Consider the following 26291-nt stretch of genomic DNA (forward strand, 5'->3'; position numbering starts at 1 on the left):
TTTATTTTGGTGGAATTTACTAGACTTGATATGTATGTTACTTATGTAAATATAATTAAATCTGAAATGGAAACAGAAGTAGACACTTTTGTTCTAAAGCTCCCAGTTTTAAAATTCTAAAGTTGAGCTTTCAAGTTTGGGAAAATAAAAATATACTTTCAAATGACTGATAAGTATGCCGCATGCATAGGTGTGGCACTTATGGTCCCTCATAAGGTCTTTGATCTTGATTTATCTAATTTGTAGTTGTCTTTTTGGTTTCATCCTGCAGCTGCTCGATCCTCCTGAATGTGGCAATGGCTTCATCGAAACTGGAGAGGAGTGTGACTGTGGGACCCCTGCAGTAAGTCTCTGGGTGTTTTGATGTTTTTTTTTTTTTTTTTAGGTTATTCAGAGTTATTCCACACACTGAGACATACAGAGCTGGTGTTATGTCTGGAAATTTCATAGGATATATGGAAGAAAGATTATTATTGGGGGGGGGTCTATATACTTTTCTTTAAAAAATATTCTGCTACTTTCAGGAAAATGACATGATTTCCTGATGTTTTGCAAATGTTTATATTCCTTAGGAATGTGTCCTTGAAGGAGCAGAGTGTTGTAAGAAATGCACCTTGACTCAAGACTCTCAATGCAGCGATGGTCTTTGTTGTAAGAAATGCAAGGTAAATAAATGTTGAGCAATGACTAATTGACAAAAAAAGAGGATATATTTGATTTAATCGTTAAGACTGGGTAAATATAATGTAATAACAATAGTAGTGTCTAAGATATATTGAGTGACTAAGTGCGAGTGTGCCTGGGGTCTTGTACCACGTAAGTCACAGAGCTGGGTCCTGAACCTTGTTAATCTCCTCAGTTTGTCTTTTTATTACTGCCTCCCTGAGAAATATGCACATTGTATGAAGCCAGATGTTCCTAACCTTTGAATTGTGTTTTTCCTTTCTTTGTAAAGCCAAGTGGCTATTCAGTAGATTCTTTTTCCTTGCCACTCTGCTTGGTATATTTCTTGCATTAGCAGTTGAGAGATCGGAAACTGTAGTTTTAGACATGATAACACTTCACATGAGAGTTTAGAATGCATCTTTATTCACATTATCTGTTTTCATCCTCCCAATGGCATCCTATACCTCTCTCCAAATATTTAAGCCTTAACATCAGGACAAAAAGTTATTTGAGGCTTATCTTTTTCAAATAAATCTATTTCTCTTTCTCTCTTCTCATATAAAATCTGGTACAATATTCTACATTATCTCTGAGGTTTGGTATACATCTTCGTATGTATTTTTTTTTTTTTTTTAGTAGAGAGAGCCTGAGCAGGAGAGGAGCTGAGTGAGAGAGAGAGAGAGAGAGAGAGAGAGAGAGAGAATCTTAAGCAGGCTCCCTGCTCAGTGTGGAGCCCAATATGGGGTTCCATCCCATGACTCTAGGATCATAATCTGAGCCACAGTCAAAAGTCAGACACTCAACTGACTGAGCCACCTACGTGCCCCTAGTACTTACCGAGTAACTGCTACAGGTTCTTAGTAAATATTTGTTGAATGAAGAATAAATATGTGCAACACTCTCTTATTGATTATATGCTGATTGACTAATGTTAGTCTAATGAGTTAAGGGAGTGTAGGATATGAACCTATCATACTAAGTATCTACTGTGTGCCGGGGATTGTGGTAAACACTTTTATGTTATATCATCATGAATCTGGATTTCTCAACCCTGGCACTATTGACATTTTTGGCTGGATAATTTTTTCTTTTGTTTTGAGGGTGTGTCTTGTGTACTGTAAGTTATTTAGCAACATCCCTGACTTCTGCCCATTAGATCCAAGCACCACCCCTCCCAGCCGTGACAACCAAAAATATTTCCAGACATTGCCAAATGTCCCTTTGGGGGTAAGATCATTGCTGCTTGAGACTGCTGTCGTAGATAATGCTCACAACCACACTTTTGGGAAAGGCATTATTATCCTTATTTTTCCAGTTGAGCAATCCTGGTCTCAAGGAAGTGATATAACCTGCATATGCTCATTCAGCTATTAAGGAATAAATGTGAAGTTACATCCCAGATCTGCTGGCAGCATTTGTGTTGTTTCCACTTTATCACTATGTCTCTGGCAGCTTTTTAAGACAAGCAAAGCACTGGCAGAGATCTCTGAAAGCACTTTCTAAAAAAGGAATATAAAATCAAATATGAAACAGACATTTTTAAATTTGGGCTGCATCAACTATATAATCTGTCAGCTTCTCCAACTGCCATAACAATGGGTCCCCCATCATTCATTTTAATCTTCGATGTTTTAAGTCTGCCCATTTATAAAATGCCATTTTTATTTTTAAGTATAGAATTAGGCTCTTTGTGATATGAATATTTCAAGGAACAAATATAAAATAATAGAATCATAATATGTACAATAAAATGTCAGGATTAACTATCCCCCAAAGTAAGCTACAGTTATACCAGTCAAGTAAGAGCTTTTTGCCACTCTCTCTATCCTGCACCTCCGGCTCTTACTCCCACCCTACCCTCCTGGAGGAGCCAGAGGCAGGATAGTGAATGGAGGAGGGAGAACAGAAAAACAGGATGAGAAATCCTGTGTATCTCTGTTTTCCCTGTATGTATTTATGCTAAAGTATCTGTAAGTCAGAGTTGGCAAACATTTTAGGTAAAGGGTCAAGTAGTAAATAGTTAAGGCTTTGTGGGTCATAAGCTCTCTGTCTCAGTTACTCAACTCTACCTTTGAGAGCAGCCATCAAAAATACAGAAACAAGGGGCACCTAGGTGGCTCAGTCGATTAAGTGTCCAACTCTTGGGTTTGGCTTAGGTCATGATCTCACAGCTTCATGAGCTCGAGCCCATGTTGGGCTCTGTGCTGACAGCAGGGCACCTGATTAGGATTCTCTCCCTTCCTTTCTCTCTCTGCCCCTCCCCTGCTCACACTGTCTCCTTCTCTCTCAAAATAAATAAATAAACTTTTAAAAAATTTTGTAAAAAAATACGGAACAAATCAGCATGGCTATGTTCCAATAAAACAGATGGACAGCCACTTTTTGTCCTCAAGCTATAATTTGCCAACCCCTGCTCTAAAACATTGCCCATTGACTTAGTATTTTTCTTTACTCAGTGGTAAGTTTCAAGAGGGCAGGGATTTGGGTCACTTTACTGCATATCCCAGCACTTAGAGCAAACTGTCCTTCACTGGGCTTTCTTTCAGAAGTTTCTTGGCAGTTCTAGAACATTTACACTCTCATATAAACTCCATCTTAAATCTGCTTATATTTGTACCTGAGATGTTCTAAAATTGTGGCTTACTTACCTCAATCCCAAGAAATTGGAAGGATAAGAACCAGAGTATATGATTTTAAATTACTTGTTTATTTCCTTATTTTCATGGCCTATTTACTCCCACTAAAATGTGAGTTCCTTGCAAGCAGGATTCTTGTGCTTTTTTTTTCCTCCACTGAATCCCCAGTGACTAGAAAGTGCCTGGCACATGTTAAGTGCCTAGTAAATACTTGGTAACTAAATGAATACAAATTTTGTTTCGCTCTTCTAAGAAATACTGTTGAAATCCTGATTGGAGTGGGCTGTTCATATTCTAGGAACAATAGGAAACGCAAGTGCTTGGAGGGTTGTGAGCAAGGCAGAGAAAATGGAAGTTAGTGGGGGAGGGAGGGGCCCACATCGAGTGTGTGTTTGTGTGAGCAGACATAAAAGCATAGCATTTGTTAGCATTTTGGAGAGGGAAAGAGAATAGTATGGAAGAGGAGAGAAGGAAGATGATGACTTTGTGTGTCTGTTTTGTGAGGATAAAGACTCTAGCAATTTATAAATTCAGTGAGCTTAAAATTGTATTTGTAACCCCTATACTTATGAGAAATATTTGAGGTAGTTGAAAATAGAGAAAAGAAAAAGCAAAAACAAACAAACAAAGAGGAAAGACTCTTCCCATACACAGGTATACAAATAACAAGAACATTAGACAAGAATAAAAGACCAAGCCATAGATCTATATAAAAACGAGGCAGGAGATAAAGGACAGTATGGGAAGAAATTGCTTTGCCAGAAAATCTAACTTTTGCAATTCAGCCCGGAATGTAACATTCAGATTCTTGGCAGATAAGCCAAAGAAGAGTAATGTGACAAAGGTGCCAGTAAGAAATGAAGAGGAAAGTGTAAATCTAAAACCTTTTTGAGAGGGAGAATTAGTAGAACATGGACTGACTTGTCCTTCTGGGGAGAGGTACCATCAAGATGTACCCTATTTTAGGGGCGCCTGGGTGGCGCAGTCGGTTAAGCGTCCGACTTCAGCCAGGTCACGATCTCGCGGTCCGTGAGTTCGAGCCCCGCGTCAGGCTCTGGGCTGATGGCTCGGAGCCTGGAGCCTGTTTCCGATTCTGTGTCTCCCTCTCTCTCTGCCCCTCCCCCGTTCATGCTCTGTCTCTCTCTGTCCCAAAAATAAATAAAAAACGTTGAAAAAAAAAATTAAAAAAAAAAAAAAAAGATGTACCCTATTTTAGTAGATGTTGTAAGACTTCTGTGTGATGAGTATGCAAATTCTTTCACACAAGAGAAACTCTCTCTGAAAACTTACTAAATGAACGTTTCATTCAGTAACTGTGGTCTTCAGACTACCATCTTAAAACAGCTTAAAATATTCTTATCCAAAAATATTCATGTTGCTTTTTTTTTTTAAGACGATAGATACTGTGAGAGATTTTTTTTCTTCAACATTTTTACACATTGATTTTTGTTCATTTTAGTTTCAGCCTATGGGGACTGTGTGCCGAGAAGCAGTAAATGATTGCGATATTCGTGAAACGTGCTCAGGAAATTCCAGCCAGGTACTTTACAGAATCATTCCTCTAAACCTGATGGCAAAAAAGCAGGGGTAGCTTAAGTGCCCTGGCCCCCAGACAAAGTGTCAAGGGACACGATGTCTTTTCTACATCAGTTCTCATTCTCTCTTTATTTACTTCTGGGAATTTAAGTTTCCGTGATCAAAGCTTGAGCAGATGTTCCGTGTAATTTCATCTTAATGTTTAACTAACCTAAGACTACATTCATACCTTAACTATTTTGGTTTTAAGGAGAGAGTAAAAGGCATTTGCTTTTTTGTCTAATTTTCAATTCAGCTGGTTGAGACAGGAGCCAGCCAAGGCACAGAGACCCACAGAGCACTGGGTTGTGAGAAGGGGTCTGTTCTATCTTTTGTTGATCTGAGACCACATGCAGCACCTCACCCATTAATACCTGCTCTTGAATTTAGTATCATGTAGTTGTAAATGGAGAAGATGCGGGAACTGATACACTTTGGTGAGAGTTCACAGATTTCACATGGTCCTTATATTTACAGTCTTCAGTTTGCATGGTAGTGTGGGACCATAAAAATGACCATGCAGGCTGAAGTCATGTAAAGTCATCTTAATCAATGGAAAAAATGAGAGTTGTTCTGTGATCTTTAAAAAATGTTGCCAGCCTACTAAAACCTCTCTTACTCTTGGTTTTAAGTGAATAAGGAAATGAAAAAATAGACCAGTATTTATTTAGCATGCTAAATTAAAACAAACATTGAGAATTAAAAGCTTTATTTTTGTTGTAAAATCCTTATCAGGAGTAGTTTGAGCTGTGCATGTCTTCTGTTCAGAAACCTTAAGATCCATAGTAAGCATCTTTTCTGTGCCTTGTTCAATGATCACACTCCCTTCTAAGTTTGGATCAGCTTTTGACATTTTATCCTTTGTACTTCCAATGTCATGAAATATCTCCAGGAGATGTGAAGATGTGAATGGGAGGGGTTTTTTTTGGCCAAACAGCAGTATCAGCATTCCTAGTTAGTGCTTTTTTTTTCTGTAAGTCAATTTACGTTTGATTGGAATTTCACTTCTACTGTCATCACTTTTCATTTCTTTTCTGCACTTTCATCTTTTTCTGGCCAGCCCCCTCTTATGATTGTCCAGTTTTATAAAATGTCACGTGCTATTACCCAGAGACAGAGAGGCAGCACAGCTACAACCTTTGTTGTCTGTGCATGAACTAAATGCATACAGGCAAGTACCAGTCCCTTGTGGACTATGCGAGAAATGACAGGTTGGATCAATGACCACAATGGCAGCTGTCATATACCTAGTGACCACAGACTAACGAGCTAGCAGCAAAGTTTGTGCTTTATGCAGTTACTCACAGTCAATACGCTGTGGTAACTGAAGTTGGAACCGTGTCATTGGGGTACTGATGTCATTTAACAAAACCATGGTGACTGAAATTCATGTATATCGGAGCCATGAAAACAAGGACAGCCTACATCTTTTTCTTCTAGAGAAGAGGGATTCAATAGTGGTAAACCTGCATTAATCATTAAAAATGTTTTATTTTAAAGGTAGTCATCCTAAGAGACTAAAGATCTTTCATATGAAAGTATTTTCTTTTCTTACTATCTGATTAGCATTGTTTTTCTAAGTTAACACGTAGTGAAGATGAGGATACAATTAATGATTGCCTCATATGTTCCTGGAGGGGGAGTATATTAAAGCAACTTCTTTGGAAATCCAATAAGTAGGAGTTTTAAAAAAAAAGAAGCCCAAATCCAAAGATGGCATATAAAGATCCTCTTGTTGAATTAGTTGTAAACAGCATAAACTGCTGTTTAATTATAAATGAGTATTTTATAAATTTATAATATTTTATAATTATAAATGAATAATGCAGTACGGTGGTTATATGGTTTGTTAGCACAATGCAATGTACTACAGCTATTAAAGAGATTCCCTACAGAAACACTTATTGTGACATGAGGAAATTCACGTGATGAAAAAATAAAGAGAAGAAGCTGAATATAAAATACTATCTATAACTTGATTACATACCTGTGTTTAAAAAAATCAAATTTTGGGGGCGCCTGGGTGGCTCAGTCGGTTAAGCATCTGACTCTTGATTTCGGCTTCGGTCATGATCTCACAGTTCATGACTTCGAGCCCTGCGTTGAGCTCTGAGGTGACCTTGTGAAGCCTGTTTAGGATTTTCTGTCTCCCTCTTTCTTTCTGCCCCTGCCCCACTCTCACGAGCTGTCTCTCTCAAAAATAAAGAAAGAAAGAAAAAGAAAGTAAATAAAGAATAAAAAATAAAATTTTGTAGAAAAATGTAAAGAAAAAGATGTACCATAATATAAAAAATTGTCTCTGGGTGGTGGGAACATGAGACTTTTGTGTGTGTGTTTTTACTTTTTTTACATTTACTAACTTTTCTCAAGTGAGTGTGTAATTATTACAGATAGAAAAAATGTGTAATAAATTTAAAAATTACTCTTTATAGCCACACAGGAATGTTTTACAATTTTCTGCACTTGCTACAAGGGAAAACCGAGGCTATAAAATAACATGATTTTTCTAATGTGCGCTAGGTGGATTTCTGCTCAAGGAGCATTTTAAGAGTAAGGGCTGTGGTGCTTCTCATGGTAAAAAAGAGGAAACTAGCTATTGCTTCGTTTACGTTGGGATCCTCCTTGCTTTTGTTTTGCGCTCTCGTTTTTCTCGCTCTGAGGAATGATGTATCTGTATAAAGCAAGATGCTCTGAAATGTTGGGGTTGTCTGAGTCATTGCTGTTGCTTCTTTTTATTTGCTACTATGTAATCAACTGTTTATACCTCTGGTAGATGCATATTTTTAGAGGAAAGTGCACCAATCATTGTATTTCCTTTTGCTTTCTCTTGATCTTTTTTGTTTTTATTTTCAGTTGTTTTAAGAGACTTACCATATTATCAGACTTTTATTTTACCTTTTTTTAATGGAAACATTACAGGGATTAGCTCAGCCTGATATTTTGCTGTGCGCGTGGTTCACAGTTCTGTTTTCATTTCCTAGTGTGCCCCAAATATTCATAAAATGGATGGATATTCATGTGATGGTATTCAGGTAGGTTACTTCATCTTTACCTAAATCTTTCATGTGTGCCAGCACGAAAGAAATACTGAAATCTTATCAAAAGAGGAAAGTCAGTTTAAATGTTTTGTAATCCATTCTGAAGATAAAAGCCTTTATAATACTCATCTACTAGCTGTCGCAGTCGCAGTTTCTTTTTCAGTGATCCGACATAAGCAGACACTGCATCATTAATAGGTGTGCTTTTCCATTTTAGGGGATTTGCTTTGGAGGAAGATGTAAAACCAGGGATAGACAATGCAAATACATCTGGGGGCAAAGTAAGTAAATAGCGTGGATTGATTGCTTTCACAATATGATATGAGGCCATATGACGTGTGGGCTGGAAGTTAATTTTGAACCACTTTATGACTGGGGGATTCTCAAAGACACTGCAAGTCTTGGAAGGGTCGCTTTTGTGGAATTAGAGAGGAGCACCTCCCTTGAAAGACACTTGGCTAGTTGGTTGTGCCTTTGGACAGGAAATAAGGTGCCTTTGCTGCCAGGCAGGTGAAGTCCACCCCAGAGTATGCAGCCTGGAGAATAGAACAAACCTGGATTTGAGCTCCGTTTACACTTCCCTCACCTCAATGTCCTTAAGCAAAACCTGTACAACCATATGGAATGGACACGCACCCTGGATAGGGCACCCTTGGCACTGTAGCACTTTAGCTAGAGTGGCTTTTTCTTCCTCAACCATCTCTCTTAAAATTACAGGTGACCTTCTGCTGAGGTAGCTCTACTGTGTCAGAAAACAATTTCAGCATTATCGCTTTCAAAGTTTGTCACACTTTCTGAGGGAAATGTAACATTGATTTCTAAAACATACGACTTAAATTATATCTTTATTTAAATGTGTATTTAAAGGTTGTGTCATTATTTTCCCCCAGTGTTACTGGCCCTTTTGAAAGCAGTTTTTTTTGAAACTCCTTCAGAAGACAATTTGTATTAGAAAGCAAGCTCAAAAGATAATGCTGATCTTTACTTGTCACAGATAGTGGCTGCATTCTGTTTGGGAGGGGAGGTGTGTGCACGTTTGCACTCTGAACGGAGTTACAGTTTTGTTTCCCCCGCTTGAGATAAAAGTGTTGCTCACCGCAAGAAGTAGGGAAAAAGAACTACCAATGGTGACTAGTTATTTTTTTAAATATACACAAATGCTCCTGAAACCAAGACTATACTGTATGTAAGTTAACTTTAATTTAAATAAAAAATAAAATTAAAAATTAAAAAAAAATAAAATATACACAAACAGTAATCATTTGATTAGTTTGCAGAAGTCATTTTTGATCTCACTACAGGACAATCCCATCAGCCAGCCCTGGCTTTAGCAAAATTAAAGTTTTGTAATGCTGACATTGTTTAAAATGTTATTTGGCCCTCATACATTTAACATGAATTCAAGCTTATTTAGAACAGAGTAAAATTAAGGTGGTTTTTTTTGATAGTTGTTAGGAATTAACAAGGTAGAATTAACTATAGACTTAACTATAGAATTAACTATAAGAATTAACTATAAACAAGGTAGAATTCATACTGTTTCTTAAATCTTTAATTATAGTGCATAGCTATTTTAATAAACTCATCGTTATGATTAATAAAAATTGACACGTGAAAAATTTGTGCTTTATATTTGGCGCTAAGATTAAAGTGTGGAGTATTTATTCTGGGAGCCATTTGGTAGTATCTTGCCCTAATTATTGGCCAAATTGTGAGGAGTGTTGTTCCTTGGAACCGATAGCCTCAATCCTATCAAAGATTGACATAGATTGGTTTTCCAAATTTCCAATGAGCAGTCATGAAGAATGTAGCTGAGTCATGGATGTCTGTGGTCAAGTAAAACTCTGGAGAACCATGGGTCCAGGTTTTGGAACTGGCCACATTGTCATGAAGAAGAGTCCTTAGATGGCTTCTTTCCCTTACTGCAAACATTTTGAGCAACTCACGTGTTCTGTCCCTCACTGAGAGAAAACTCTATTCTGCTTCAGAGGTGATGGCATCAGACAAATACTGCTATGAGAAACTGAACATCGAAGGGACGGAGAAGGGTAACTGTGGAAAAGACAAAGATACGTGGATACAGTGCAACAAACGGTGAGATGAAGTTTGTCCAGAGTTTATCCCTTAGTGAATTACAAGCATTACTTTCAGCGTCCCATTTCCTCTTCTCTGCATCCTCCAGAGCTTTCGGTTGCCTGCTCACCTCATCTTTTCACTGCATTCCAGCACTACCTTGCAGAAGCCTCCCAAATCTTAACACATATGCTGGCCTCTCCCCAAAGGCCCAGGTCACACTTGCAGCTGCCTCAGGACTTTCTCACGTAGAAGGCACCTGCTAGCATCTCAAAAGCAACAAAAATTAAAGCCACCAGAATATGTTCTCAGTTAGCTGGCTCTGACTTTCGAAACCACTGTTTTTGTCAGAGGTCACCATAACTCACTGTCCTCCAGTTGAGAAGCCTCACAATGGACCTTGATGCCACTGTGCCTCTGACACATTGTCCAAATGCCAAATCATGGTCATTCTTCCCTTTTACTCCCCCACCATTTATCTTTAATTCATCTTTTCATTCCTTTCCTATTACCCCAGCTAAGACATATGTTAACGCTTGGTCTATTACAAAGGCCTCTTAGCAGTGTTTTAAGCCAAGCAGATCTGGCATGCTGTATTCTAGTCTTCTACTGAGGGGCATCTGGGTGGCTCCGTTGGTTAAGTGTCTGACTGTTGGTTTTGGCTCAGGTCATGATCTCACAGTTTGTGAGTTTGAACCCTGCATCTGGCTCTGCACTGACTGTGCAGAGCCTGCTTGGGATTCTCTCTTTCCCTTTCTCTCTGCCCCTCCCCCCCACCTCTCTCCATGCTTTATGAATTATTTCTGGGTTTATTCTAGAAATAAATCATTTTCGGGGTACCTGGGTAGTTTGGCCACTTAAGCATCCAATTCTTGATTATGGCCCATGTTATGATGTCACAGTTTGTGGGTTTGAGTCCCACGTCAAGCTCTGTGCTGACAGCATGGAGACTGCTTGGGGTTCTCCGTCTCCCTCTCTCTCTGCCTCTGCCCTGCTTACTCTCCATCTCTCCTTCTCTCTCAAAATAAATAAACAAACGTAAAGTCATTTCCCTCTTCTCTGAATTCCCACGGCCTTTTGTTCTATTATTGTGGCCCTTGTCCCAGCCTCTCTGTTTTATCGTTGTTTATGTGTGAGATTCTCTTCTCACCGAGAGTGTATTTCCTTGACCATGTCTTTTTTTCTTTGTATATCCTAAAGTACTTTGTAAGCTCCATGCACATAAATAAGACTTATAAAAATGTTGACCATCTCTTCTTTGTTAAGAAAGCATTTTTGTTTATGATAGATATGATAAAATGAAATAACTTTTAAAAATTGTTTTTTAAGGATGAATTAATACATTTTTCTGTGCTAGTGATAGATGTAAGTTCTAATTTTTCTCTTTTCTCTATCTGATAAAGCCTGTTTCCATATATAATCTCGCTAGTCTACTAATCATTCTTGACAAGATAGTTATCAGTATATGTATTTATAATTATGTATGTTAGTAATTAAAATGTTCTATATACAGAAAATATGTTAGATAATATTTTGTACCAGTACAAATATTTTACAGGTTTAGTTATTATATGTGGCAGTTGGAAGAATAGTGGAATATATTGAAAAAGGGATCATGAGTGTGTGTCTATATATATAGACACATACCCTCCCCCCACACACACATAATTCTTCTTTATTTGGGGGAAACAGGTTAAAGAAAGAGCTGTATTCCAAAAGAATACTCACCCAAAGGTCATTTATTCACTTACCAAATAATAAAAAATGTTTTCACATATCCGGTAATATGTTCTAGAGAAAGAGATTCTGATCTAAAAGATGTCTATCTGATGGATAATTTCCTTTAACAAATACTTGAACTAATGGACAGTACAGGAAAAGCTAGAACACAGTTGGGATTTTGGTGCACTAATAGGAGTTTCAGAGAAGACACTTTTTAAAGTGAGAGGCAAACTAATTTGAGCGTATTTAGCTTGTAATTTGAGCAAATAAAATGTAAACAAACATGAAAAACAAACGCTAAAGCAGGATAAGATTATTGTTCTAACTATACATGGTTTGTTCTCTCTTTGTGGAAAGAAGTAAAGAATTGTTATCTTTTAACACAGGGATGTGCTTTGTGGTTACCTTTTGTGCACCAATGTTGGTAACATCCCAAGGCTTGGAGAACTTGACGGTGAAATCACATCTACTTTGGTTGTGCAGCAGGGAAGAACATTAAACTGCAGGTAATGCTCTACCTCTTTCCATGAGAACATCATTCATCTTACTTCTGAGGACTGCCGCGTAAAATCACTTCGGTTTTCAGTTCCCATGCATGTTAGCAAGGCGACATGGAATCTAGCCCAGAGAGGTGACTGAGTAAATCCTGACACAAGAGGGTTGAAAAGATGAGAATTAGTTGACTTTGGTTGCTGGAGCTATATTTAATGGGTCAGTAATACCTTGCAGGGTTTGGTTTGCATTTCTTTCCTACTAAGGAAAGTGAGTGAGAACTCCTGGGTAAAATCAGTGGATTAAATATATGCATCTTCTTTTACTTCCCTCTGAAATCCCACTAAAATGACACTAACTGGATCTTTTTTTAGAATTCATGTATCCACAGGGAGGCAGAGAAAGGGAGAAGAGACAACAACAACAAAATTTTGGAGTATGGAAGGCAAATGGATGTGTGGCAAATAGTTGTCAAAACTAAGAAAGCTGAGGGGTGCCTGGGTGGTTCAGTCGGTTAAGCGGCCGACTTCGGCTCAGGTCACAATCTCGCGGCCCGTGAGTTCGAGCCCCACGTTGGGCTCTGTGCTGACAGCTCAGAGCCTGGAGCCTGTTTCAGATTCTGTGTCTCCCTCTCTCTGACCCTCCCCCGTTCATGCTCTGTCTCTCTCTGTCTCAAAAATAAATAAATGTTAAAAAAAAATTAAAAAAAAAAAACTAAGAAAGCTGAATTCCTAAGTCAGTAACGGGGAAAACTGAGAGGTAGCCCAGTTATAAAGTTAGTTCCCAAAAGGCTCAAAAATTGGTAGCATCATCTACTTCTGCAAGAGGGAGTAAAGGATTTGGGGCAAGGAAGGGCTAAAATTAAAGAAGATAGTTGAAAGTCTGCTAACAGATTACTGCCTGACCCACCTAAACTGGGGATTGCTCACCCTCCCAATAAAGATTTGAGCTTTACATTCTGCAGATAATAAAGCAGGTTTCCAAACTGAAGGATAGCCGGCAATATTGATATCAGGGTGTATGGAAGTGGTCTAGCCTCATTGATGTTCAGCCAGAAAGCCCTAAAATCTCCTATAGTTTATCTGATTTCCTAACTCAAATATGAGCAGTTTATCAGACATGTGAATAAAGGCTCTAACACACATACACAAAGAGTTACAAAGAGCCAGAAAAAAAAGGCACCTGTCAATATTTATGAGAGATAAGATATTTCTATCATGAAACCAGAATAAAGTGCTATTTAATGAAGAGCAGGGGTGCCTGGGTGGCTCAGTCGGTTGAACATCCGACTCTTGATGCCAGAGATGTGGGACTGAGCCCTGTGTCAGGCTCCATGCTGAGTGTGGAGCCTGCTTAAGATTCCCTCTCTTTCTCCCTCTGTACCTTTCCCCCGCTCGCTTGCTGTGTCTCTTACTCAAAATAGAAAAAAATTTAAAAAAATGAAGAGCATTCATAGAAATAAAATGCTGTTGGAAATTTTAAAATAGGGAGGTAGGAATTAAACTCAGTAGTTGAAATTATCTCCCAGAAAGTAGGGCAAAAGCAGCAAAGGAATGGAACCACAGAGAAAACCTCACCAAGTTAGAATAGACACGATGAACAGAGAAAATACCAGTGAAGAAATTGTCAATGACTTTGATTGTCTACAATGGATAGACTTGAGTTTCTACATTGACAGGTTCACCAGTGCCAAATACACTGAGTGAAATTAGAGTCACATTTAAACATGTCATTGTGAAATTTCACAACCTTAGGACAAAGAAAGGAATCCCAGATGTTTCCAGAGAGGAGAAAAAAAGGATCAGACTTGGAATCTTATTAACAGGAGCCCTGGGAATCAGAAGACAATGGACAACATGATTTTTGAAATAAGTTCTGTACCTTATTTCTGTACCTTATCAATCAAGTGTGAAAGTAGAAAATAGAGACACTTTTCGATATTCAGGTTGCCCCTGAATTTATTGCCCTGTACCATTTCTCAGGAAGCTATTGGTGAAATTGTACTCCACCAAAATCAAAGAGTAAACTAAGAGAAAGGCTGTGCATGTAGGAAACAAAATACCCACCATGAAGACAGGGCAATCCTGCAATGAATGGTGAGGGGAAATCCAAGTGTTCAAGTTTTCCACAAGGTACAGTAGACAACTAGATCAGACAGGAGCAGGGCAGACTGCAGATGGAAACTCTAGGAGACATTTCTGCAGGAAGATGAACTGATGCTCAAGACACATCTCGAGTATGGATTTGGGGTTAGCAGAGTTTGATCAGTTTTACATTGGTGACAGATTCTTAAAAAGTAGGCAAAAAAGACAACAAATAAGAGACTTGCTAATTTGAGGGAAAATGAAGAGTTGTGCAGGAAAGAAAAGACTTAATTATGGCACACTGTATCACTCAACTGAATAACATTTACATAGTCGTAATAATGTGCCTTTTTATTATTGATTTAACTATTCATTAAACAAAATTTATGATGGGGGTATAGGAAAAAGACATAAATCTTCAAGTTCCATAGAGGTAAGTTGGTTGCTAATATCTGAAATGGAAAAATAAAAAATAGTAACACTCATTATTTAAAAATGTGTGGATAAATAACAAAAGAATCAATTAAGAGTAGAAAGTAGTTTCTTCCAAGCAGGAATATATGGTGGAGGAGAGAGCACTGTAAGACTTTATTGCATTTAAAAAACTGATTTATCTGATTGACTCTTTAAACTGTATGCATGTGTCATTTTGATAAAAATAAATAAAAAGAATTGAGATTTATGTGCTGGCATTGACATGGCACCATATGAGTAAATCAACTATGAATATACATTTTTATCTCATTCTGGTTTTTTAAATTTCTATAGAACATGTAGGCTTGCTCTATTGAATAGTGAAGTTAAATATTTTAGCCATTCTCTAATATAATTTTTAAATTATTAACCTTCTTGGGAAATGTAAACCCAGACCAGTTCTCATGCTTGTTTGAAACATGTTTGAAATCTTGAAAGCTACAATTACAACTACCAAATCAAATCCTAGCAGTAATGCCTCACTTGACTTGTACATGATATCCAAGGCAAAATGATAAAGCTATTTTAATTCAGACCTTTGCTATAATAATTATGTTCAAATTCTAAAATACGTCAATATCTCAAAAGCATTAGATCAAAAGATTCAATTGCTTTCTTCATTTAAAGGAAGAAAATGCTCATGCTGTTGTTTTTTATTAGATGATGAGTAGAAAATAGAGTAGAAAGTAGTTTCTTCCAAGGAGGAATATATGGTGGAAGAGAGAGCACTGTACGACTTTATTGCAGTTGTACAATAAGTGGGCAATACTTTCTTGCCCACTTTTTAGTTTTTTAAAGCAGATTCTCAAAATGAATGTGACTTAATACAATCCTATTTTCTTTTTGCTTCCTTTTTTTTAGTGGTGGGCATGTGAAGCTTGAGGAAGATGTAGATCTTGGCTATGTGGAAGATGGGACACCTTGTGGTCCCCAAATGATGTGCTTAGAACACAGGTGTCTTCCTGTGGCTTCCTTCAACTTTAGTACTTGCTTAAGCAATAAAGAAGGCACTGTTTGTTCAGGAAATGGAGTAAGTATTCAGTACCTTGCCACAGGGAAACTCCTCTATTCTTTTGTAACACAGAAATAGACATGACCTCTCCCTCTCTCTCTGCCCCTTCCCTGCTCATGCTCTGTCTCTCTGTCTGAAAAATAAATAAAAACATTAAAAAAAAATTAAAAAAAAAAGGGGGGCGCCTGGGTGGCTCAGTCAGTTGAGCGTCCGACTTCGGCTCAGGTCATGATCTCACAGTCTGTGAGTTCGAGCCCCATATCGAGCTCTGGGCTGATGGCTCAGAGCCTGGAGCCTGCTTCCGATTTTGTGTCTCCCTCTCTCTCTTCCCCTTCCCTGCTCATGCTCTGTCTCTCTCTGTCTTAAAAATAAATAAAAACATTAAAAAAAAATTAAAAAAAAAAAAAGAAATAGACATGACCCTAACCTGTTTATTTTGTAAAAATGGAAAATATGCTTATCCGTGTTTCTAGCTGGCATGTAAACAGTTATTTGGTCATAGTCACTGGAATACTTTCTCTTGCATAATCTGTGCAAGCCTGGGAATAAGAAAAAGTATAGTTTTCCTAACCAAATTCTTCTGTTTTTCTTTCTTATCATGTTAATGTGATCTCATATAATAGAAGTATAATGGCCAGTTTTCTACAAGTGATCTGGGAGACAAATTTTAATAAACTGTAATGGGGTTTTTTAAAAAGGGTGTAAAAGGGAAGATCATTGGCCACAGTATTTAACAATTCGTATTGTCCAGGCACTAAGCAATTAGAACAGATCATAAGTACCTGTTGTGGCCACACCGAGTGTGTATCAGCTGAGGATAACTCCTCGAAATGAAAACTGAATAATTCAGGGAAGTGTTTATCAACAAATGAATAGAAATAATGGCATTGTATAAAATACTAAATTTTATTCTTTCTGTCATATATCTATCTGATAATGTTAGTCGTAGATAACAAAATTTGTAGCTTAGATAAACATGCTCTATTAGTGACTATAGTTTTCTCATTTTCAGTTAGGAATTCCTATACTAATAAAATCATTTTCACTTCTTTTTCTTTTGGCATGTACTATGATTTTCTTTCTACCCTCACCAGATTCTTTGCTTGAACTGGTCATAATATCCAGTTGAGGTGAAGGATCCCTGTCCTGAAATTGTCAGCCTTTAATCCTGGTCATTCCACGTAGATCCCCAGGAATGTGCCAAGAAGTTTCTTAGGGAGGTCTTACTAGTAACTTTTTTCCAAAGGATAGGAATTCTTACACCAAATGAAAATAGAGAAGGCATGTGGTAAGTAGTTCTGCTCCTATAGATGAGTCTAATAAGTCTTCTTTCTTTAATAAGAAAATGTTAGCGGAAATGCTTTTTGGGGGATAGGGCAAAAACATTGAAATTATTTCTTGTTCATTCATGCTAATGATAACAATGTCTTCTTCATCTAGAATTCCTGACATTATGTTTGGAAGAAAGAAACGTTTGTATTAGATAATTGGCAAATGCTTGTATTTCTGCTTAGTTTTATAAGTCTCCCTCCTATAAAATTTTTTTAAATAAAAAAATAAAAACCTCCCTCCTATAAAATTTAAGTTAATGAAATTCAAAACAGTAATTTCATTGGTTTCTTTTTGGACTGTAAACTCATTTCCCCTGTTAAAATTCATTTTTCCCTTTGGGTCTAACTGCTGATCTCTAGAAAATATTATTTTGGGTACTTGAGTGAGAAATAAGGTAATTAGTATGAAGAAGAAAGTACCGATAATTTTTCAGTACCATCAAATTCTAGGCATTAACAATTAGAAATCACTCTTTAGTTTTCATGCCATTGTATCAGAGAGTTGACGTTTCCTCTTGATTGATTTTGGATTTCAGGTTTGCAGTAATGAACTGAAGTGTGTGTGTAACAGACACTGGGTGGGTGCAGACTGCAGCACTTACTTCCCTCACAATGAGGACTCCAAGACTGGCATTACTCTGTCTGGCAATGGTAGGTACTGGATTTGGTGCCATTATATCGTTTTATGCATAACTAAAGGAAACTCTTCAGATAGTTTCATTTAGATTATAATTCAACTATAAAACACAACTGGGATCTACAATATGAAGTTGATATTTTCCATTAACTTGTAATCATGTGTAATATTGAATATAACTTAGTCTACTGATTGAGCCTCATCTTGTCCTACATGAGACTGAGATTTTTCAAGTATTCTATTTTTGGGAGCTGACAACAAAACCCTAGAAGTTAAGTGAAAAAGCAGTAGTCCTCTTTCTGAACTGTCTGAATTTAAGGGAAGAATTTTATATTTGGGGACTGAATACGTAGGAAAAAAAAACAGTTGAAGAATTGAGTTTTAAATATCTTGTTGACTTTAATGTGTGTTTTTTTCTTACGTTTATTTATTTATTTTGAGAGACAGAAAGAGAAGAAAGCAAGCATGAGCAGGGGATGGGCAGAGAGAGAGAGGGTGAGAGAGAATCCCAAACAGGCTCTGGGTTATCCGTGCAGGGCCTGAGGTGGGTGGGGCTCAATCTCACGAATCATGAGATCATGACCTGAGCCGAAACCAAGAGTCGGATGCTTAACAGACTGAGCCACCCAGGTGCCCCGACTTTAATATTTTTCATTATAGAATCTCATCTGTATTCAACCCGAGTTCTGTAGCCTGAACTGTAGGTAATTCTAGAAGTAGTAACCTTAGCCAAGGTGCCTGGAAGGGGATTAAGGACATGGATAATAAACAACAGGTGCAGATCTAAAAGCTAGAATGGTCCAACTGGAGAAGTAGAAATTAAACGCAGATAGTTGAAAGAACGCATACTTTGCAAGGAGAGGTCCCCTTGTAAACTATTTTATTATCTTTCATGATTGAGTGTTCTACATACAGAAGTTCTCAAATTCTGAAGTCCATTCACTTCCAAAGGATGAGAAAAAAGAAGTATGTTCATTGTAATCATCCAGACAGGTTAAAATGCTTAGCCAAGATGACTTTAGCAAGGAAAGTGAAAGAATTAAGATTCTGGTATCCTCAGCCTTAGCAATGGTAATGTGGAGCTTCTTTTCAGCAGTTAAAGCAGAGATGTGGCTATTCAGATCCATGGATTTAAGTGACTTGTCAAAAGTCTTACCATTACTTAGAAATAACCAGGCTGGCATCCAAGTTTATTGATCCCTGTTAAAAATCACTGGAAGAAAAGGAAGAAAATACAGACATGCCAGGCCTTACAGTGGGAAAACCCCACTGACCCAGAAGGTCCTCTGCATCCACCCATCTCACAGAGGACCTGGGCAGGGTGGAGTCTGCCAGTTTCCTCAGATGCCCTGCTCCCGAAATGATTTACTGAGGGCTCCCAGACAAGGAGGCTGCCACTTCTGTCATGGGGATTTGCCATCTGCTCTGTTGCACATGATCACTGATGGTTGACATCTAGAAGGATGCTTCATGAGTGCAGCAGACAAAAAGAGATCTGAGCTGCTCTGAGTGAAACAGATCTGGGTGATTGAAATGTGTGGTGCAGATCATTATCAGCAAAACAGCCAGGCCTCTGATCAGTCTTTTCTGCTCTTGGGCTGTCACTTGAGCATTTTGACCAAGGCTTTGACTTACTGGGCCACTCACACCACCATGATCTCCCCTATGGATTACATCTCTGCCTATCTGACAGCAGGTGGTGACACAACAGTGCCATTACTGAATCCTGAGAGTCAGCCCAGTCTTGGCCCTCTGCCAGTCTGCTGCTGCCTCACTCTCATGCCTGACCAGCACTGATCTCCTGCTCACTACACTCTATCTTTGGTTTTTCCTTCTCTAGGATGCCAGCCATTGTTACAAAGACTGGGAACTACAAGCCCGGTGCTTGTATTATCTGTATCACCTGAGCACTGATTGTATAACTCTGTAGACATGTTTTCTCTCTTAAGGAGCTTATATATGAGTGACAGTGTATCACACGTACAAGTGGGAGCAATAAGAACTTTGCATAAGTTGTCAAGATGGAGTGACATGGGGGCACCCAGGTGGCTCATTCACTTAAACATCCGACTCTTGATTTTGGCTCAGGTCATGATCTCACAGTTCATGGGTTTGAGTCCTGCTTTGGGCTCTGCGCTGACAGTGCTTAGAACCTGCTTGGGATTTTCTTTCTCTCTGCCCCTGCCCCACTCATGTTCTCTCTTCTCTCTTCTATGTGCTGTCTCTCTCTCAAAATAAATAAACTTGAAAAAAAAAAAAGATGGAGAGACAAAGACTGTAACATCTCTGGAATTCCTGAGGAAGAGGTCAGAGTAAAAAAGAACATGAATTTCTACAAGTTCTTGTCCAGAGAGTGCTATGGCAATATAGTAGGGTCACCCTTACCCTCCCTTTTTTTCAGTCTTTACTCTTCTTGTAGTTCATTGACCTCATCTTATTTTTGAGAAAATTACATGGAAAATAAAACTGCAGAACGCACTGGGACAAGAATTAAAAGGGAATGTAAGCCAAGAATTATTTTTTAAAAAACAGTTGATGGGGATTGCTAAGTAATGGTTGATTTTTTTATCCTTTTAAAAAACACCCATTTTTTTACTCCACAGTATGTACAAATACCAAATCATTATGCTGTACAACTGAAACCACTACAACAGCGTATCAATTGTAGGTCAAAAACATTAAATGAAAAAAAATATTCTCTAACATTGAGACTGGTAAAAGAAAACAATACCCACTTTTTAAAACAAATAATTTTGTTAGTGTCATGATTCCAAATATGGAGAATAAAGTTCCTGAAAGAACTTTGTATCAAAATTTCAATTACATACACTTGATCTTCATTGTTTTCTTTTTTCCCTGTAGGTGTTGCTGGTACCAATATCATAATAGGCATAATCGCTGGCACTATCTTGGTGCTGGCCCTCATATTAGGAATAACTGCATGGGGTTATAAGTAAGTGAAATGTCTCAGTATTGTTACTATCAAAATATACTTTAAAACATTTTGTTTAAGTGAATTAAACATCTAGAAAGTTTTGTAGCATTTTCAGTGAAAATCATTCTGGCTGAACATGCAATCAGTGATTATTCTTGGCATGATTAGAGGTAATCATGATTTATTATTCTTGAAAATAAATTTTGAAATAACTGCCTTCTATTCTTAAAGTAAAGAATATTGTTTTAAAAACCATGGTGTGAAGTGAAATCAATCTAAATCATGTCTTAAACTAAGGCTGTGTGGATTGGCTCTTTAGTGACACAGGTTCTCTTGACTTAAACCCATATCCAAAAATCTAGGCAAGATAGTTATGTAGGGAGCATAGTGCTTTACTAACCACCCCAGTGATAACATCAATATTGACAAGAACAGCAGCAGCACATCTGTTGGCTGCGTACTTGGTATGGCCTTGCATCCTGCTGAGGACAAAACCTCTTTATCTTCATAGGCAGTATGAAGGAGATACTATTATTTGTTAATATTGGGTTTTTGTGTGTGAAGAAAATACTGTTCAGAGATTATTTTATTTGTTCAAATTAAAATTCAGCTTTAAGTTACAACTTTTACAATCTAATTCCTTTTTTAATGTTTATTGTTGAGAGAGAGCGTGAGTGGGGAGGGGCATAGAGAGAGGGAGACACAGAATCTGAAGCAGGCTTCAGTCTCCACACTGTCAGCGTAGAGCCCAACATGGGATTTGAACCCACGAATCGTGAGATCATGACCTGAGCTGAAATCAGATGCTTAACCTACTGAGCCACCCGGGTACCCCTACAACCTAATTCTTAAGCTTCCAAGTTCAATTTACAAGTTTTTAGTTCTTATATATAATTTTTAAAAAGTTATAAATTATATAACTTTTGAATCCTGCATCTCGTTGAACATTTAGCTGAGTAAATGACTTCAAAAATTCAAAACTTATTTGTATATTTAATATGTTTAACTTCCTTTTAAAGTACATCTTATGATGTAAAAAATTTCCTTAGTATTCAAGTAAATTATTTAAATTTAATAAATTGACACTTAAATATGGTGAACCTTAAGTTATGTTTAATATTTCAACTTAAAATCATAGTTCTGATCTCTGATGATGATGTCTCAGCACCCCGGGCCAACGGGGCTTCTCCCTTTTGAAGGGCCTGCAATTTTTTCTAGGCATTCTGGCCATTACCGCATTTTAGCACCTTTTCGCCCTCATAGACCAAACTTAGTTCACTGAAAGACTTGGATATTAGAATAGTTTAGGCTTCCAAATTACCCCAAGCCTTTCAGTAGGCTAGGCACTATATAATTATGTGCTATTACTATTATTATTACCTGACATAGTCTTAAACCAGTTGAGTTAAAAGAAATTTCTTTAAAAGCGTACATGGCTGTTGCTCTTTCCGAGGTCAAAACTCTGAAAGAATTTCTTTGATGGAAAACATTTAACTTACTGCCACAATAAAGTTCATATGCTAAAGGCATTAAAAGATAGAAGGCATTTGTGGAAGGCTATATTAACAAGCAACCCAGACAGCATAGTATATAGTTCAGCACAGCATAGTAAATACAGCCTAGACCAGTGAAGGAGGGCACAGCACAGTAGGAATGCTTTGCCTTGATTAAATGAGAACCTAGCTCTGTACCGGCTCATACATGCTCACTACCTATGGGCCTTTTTGATGTGCAGGCCATCAGGTATATTGCATACTTATATTTGCACGAGCTGATTTCAGCATAACATTAGAAGTTGTAAATTCCCATGTTTGAAAGGAAGGCTTTTCTGTGTATTTGTTGTTTGATCTTGCCTCACACCTCAGGTGAATCAGCCCCATCTTGGAGTAACACTGTTTCCTCAACTTCCCTGATTTAAGACCTATGTGGCAATTGTCATCAGAAGCTTTGCATTCTTGAAGTAGCTCAGGGGTTTCATTGGTCATGGGAAAAGGGGAAAGCAAAATTATTAGTTCTATTGTGTGCAGTTTTCTGCCACCTACTGATGCAAATTGGTATTTCATGTTTTTGCAATCTTGGAAAAAAATTACTTTTCAGAAAATATGAAATCTAAACTCCTATTGCTAATGAAATTACCTTTGCTTTAATAATTAGAATTAAAATACTTATTTCTTTATATCATTTCTTATTTCTATGAAATTCTTTTGAGATTTCACTGTTTTTTTTCCATTTCTGAATATTTGTACTTTGTATATTCACTAAGGAAAAATACCAATCTTATTCATACAACAGTATCCTCTTCATAAATAGTTTGAACGTAAATGATGGAAGTTTTAATGCTACTAAACTTATTCAGAATATGTTTAAGAATAGAAAGGGAATGTCTAAGTTTTAATACAGGAATTAAATTCATGAATTTCATACTCTATTTGAAATTCAAAGATGGATGTAGGACGTGGGAATTCATTTCCTCATTAATCCTTCCAATTAAACTTTCTACCCCTTCTCCAAGCCTTGGAGTGAAGGAATGGCAGGAATAGGCAATGAGCAAGACTCACTTGGAACTGATAGACCACTCACGTAATCACACTGAGGCAATAAAATTAACACATACTGAATAGAAAAATTCTGGAGCTTATTCTCTCCCCCACTATCCAGTGGTTTGAAGAATGAAAAATCATAAGTAACAAATTGGAACTTTTACTCTCATGAGCTCATCATTAAACCAAGATACTTGGGGTGCCTAGGTGGCTCAGTTGGCTAAGCATCTGACTTTAGTTCAGGTCATGATCTCATGGTTCATGAGTTCGAGCCCCGCATTGGTCTCTGTGCTGACAGCTCAGAATCTGGAGCCTGCTTTGGATTCTGTGTCTCCCTCTCTCTCTGTTCCTTTGCCACTCATGCTCTGTCTCTCTCTGCTTCCAAAAAATAAGTAAACATTAAAAATTTTTTTTAAAAAGCCAATATACTTATTGGACTAGATAGGCAGAGGAAGGTGCTACAAATGAAAGCAATATGGAAACATGCTTGATCTAGGAGGAAGGAGCCCACTACTCAGTTGCTTGGCCTTTCTAACTTGTCTTCAAAATACTAAAACTTAATTAGGTCATGATAGAAAGTTAAAAATTAACTCTTTTGAGTTCTGGTGTCTTAACTACTATACCATCTAGGACACATTTTTAAGATCATGTGTTTTAAAACTCATGTAATTTTGTTTTAGTGAAAAACAGAGACTAAACTTTGAACAAAGTATTTCCAGTGTACAGTTTCAGTAAGTAGTGGTAAATTAGAAGGTCCATAACAGCTGTGAATTAACTCACTCTAATATTTTACATACATGATGACATAAAATGTTCTAGGGTCCAGTTATGTTCTCCTATTTGAAATTCTTAGGAAGAGCTTTAGTTTGCAGGTATAGATTCAAAAAGGAATGAATTATGATTTTTATTTCTATGGAAGCACAGTTAATTTATATAAGTAAGTTGAGTAAGATTGACTTTAGAGCATTACTAAATGTTAAATATGGTACAATTGATATTGAGAAGACAGTTATTTTTCTAATAACTGAAGCTTATTTATGCTTTTAAAAATAGTTATTTGAAAATATTGTCACTAATCCATTGGTATCATTTCTAAAGATGAAGTGAGGAGTGTGTGTGTGTGTGTGTGTGTGTGTGTGTGTGTAAGAGAGAGACTGTATTCCTCATTTTAGTTCTGCAATTCAAAATCCTTTGTAGAGACCTTTCGATGAGTGTTAGAGCTTTTATGTTTAGTGCTCTCTCTGAATGTACTTCCATAGGTAACTAATTCTTTTTTTCCCCCCCTTCTCTTCTTGTCCATGAAAAGAAATTATCGAGAACAGAGGTATGTGATGAGAATAACCTGAACATATAACTGAAAAGCTTAAATCCTGTTAGCATCCTTGGAATTTATACATGCAGTTATAAATCAGGTTGACTTTGTTTTTGTGTTGAAATGATAAAGCAATCTTGTTTTTCATGACCTTGAAATGATAATTTTAATAATGGTGCTGAGGAATGTATTACTTTAAAATAGACCTATTGTTTAATTTTAATGGTTCTTTCATCCAACAATACTACAGTAATAGCAGTTACTTGTATTACCTTTATAGTAATATGTGTGGAATTGAATTTTTTTCCATCTCAAACAAACTTCCTCTATGTTAAGGAACCACTTGTGTTTACATTAATTAATTGGCTTTTCTTCATCTTTTAAACAATCTTATTGCCTAGTACTTTATAAAGGAATTTATTTGTTATTTGTTACTGTTGTTGTATTAGTAACTTCCATTCATAAATGATAACATTTCTGTGGGCACTGTGTTGGGTTCAGGAGAATGTCCTAGTACTTAATGGGCCTGATTATCTCTGCCTAAGAAAATATTTTTGTACTGATTAGGTAATTGCCTAGGTAAAGAAATGATTTGCATTATTAGAATCTCAGATTGTCTAGTGTACTTTTTTTATAAATATAAAAGCCCATAAAGTCAGGTACCCCTATTCATCATAACCTTAAAATCTGTGTTTAGCTAACAGCATAAAAAGAGATACAAAGCATTCATGTAGTTTTATAAAAATGCCTATTTTTTCTAAATCTAAATTAGTCCATATTGAGATATCTCCTTCACTTTTCACATTTAAAAAATTATTAATGTTCTTAGCTGTTGATACAAAAAATTATTTATTTATTAATAAAAATTTTTAATGTTTATTTATTTTTGAGAGAGAGAGAGAGAGAGAGACAGAGCGCAAGCAGGGGAGGGGCAGAGACAGAGGGAGACACAGAATCTGAAGAAGGCTCCAGGCTCTGAGCTGTCAGCACAGAGCTGGAAGCGAGGCTCAAATCCCCTGACCACGAGATAGTGACCTAAGCTGAAGTTGGACGCTTAACTTACTGAGCCACCCAGGCGCCCCAATAAAAACATTTAAATATCCTGGAAATAGATGAGCCAGACCAGGTCTTGCACATCACATAGTACTAGTTTTGTGCTCAAGATATCTGTGCAGGTTCCTACATAACTCTCCCCACTGTTCCATTAAATGTCAGAGGCAGATTGGAAATAAGAAGTAATAAACGTGATAACACCTTTTCACTCCCCAACCAGATTTCATTTTTTCATTCGGTTTCCTTCCATGTTATAATTTAAAATTCCTAGAAGACTTTAGCCATTAGTATAGTCTCTATAAATGTGCTCACAAGGCAGATCTTGGTCAGTTAGCATAGATAATAGAAAATATTCACCTTGCTCTGGGTAACTAACTCATCATTAATGTAAAAGGTAAACCTAAACAAAATTAATTAAGTTTTAAAAACTAGATTTCTTTTTGATATGTTTAAAATTCTAGTGTCTGGAACTACAGGAGAAGAGCTGGAATCATTTAAGCTTTCTATTGGGTAGAATTTGATCAGTCACACTGAAATCTAAGTTTGGTGGATTTCTCTAATGAAAAATAAAATTAGACTAATAAGATCAAATATTGATGACCCAGGCTCATTTCCATAGTAGCTAAGACTCTAAAGTAATTTAATATTGCTAGCTATATAAGATAAAAAGTAAAATGTCACTACTGTGTAACATAAGCAAACCTAAACCAG

General features: G+C 37.1%; 1 protein-coding gene across 6 annotated transcripts in view; it reads left to right on the forward strand.

Annotated features, from left to right (window-relative positions):
• Window positions 1-26291, forward strand: part of ADAM22 (ADAM metallopeptidase domain 22) — a 233525-nt gene that overhangs the window by 182428 nt on the left and 24806 nt on the right. For all 6 annotated transcript variants that reach the window (XM_049641401.1, XM_049641402.1, XM_049641398.1 and 3 more), the window contains 11 exons: window positions 272-343; window positions 573-665; window positions 4762-4842; window positions 7859-7909; window positions 8133-8196; window positions 9904-10009; window positions 12097-12216; window positions 15622-15790; window positions 17640-17754; window positions 20603-20693; window positions 24522-24539. In XM_049641401.1, coding sequence (XP_049497358.1) covers window positions 272-343; window positions 573-665; window positions 4762-4842; window positions 7859-7909; window positions 8133-8196; window positions 9904-10009; window positions 12097-12216; window positions 15622-15790; window positions 17640-17754; window positions 20603-20693; window positions 24522-24539 — 980 coding nt within the window. The remainder of the gene's footprint in view (window positions 1-271; window positions 344-572; window positions 666-4761; window positions 4843-7858; window positions 7910-8132; window positions 8197-9903; window positions 10010-12096; window positions 12217-15621; window positions 15791-17639; window positions 17755-20602; window positions 20694-24521; window positions 24540-26291) is intronic.

This window comes from Panthera uncia, chromosome A2 (assembly GCF_023721935.1).
Source record: "Panthera uncia isolate 11264 chromosome A2, Puncia_PCG_1.0, whole genome shotgun sequence".
In the NCBI taxonomy this organism is placed as follows: Eukaryota; Metazoa; Chordata; class Mammalia; order Carnivora; family Felidae; genus Panthera; species Panthera uncia.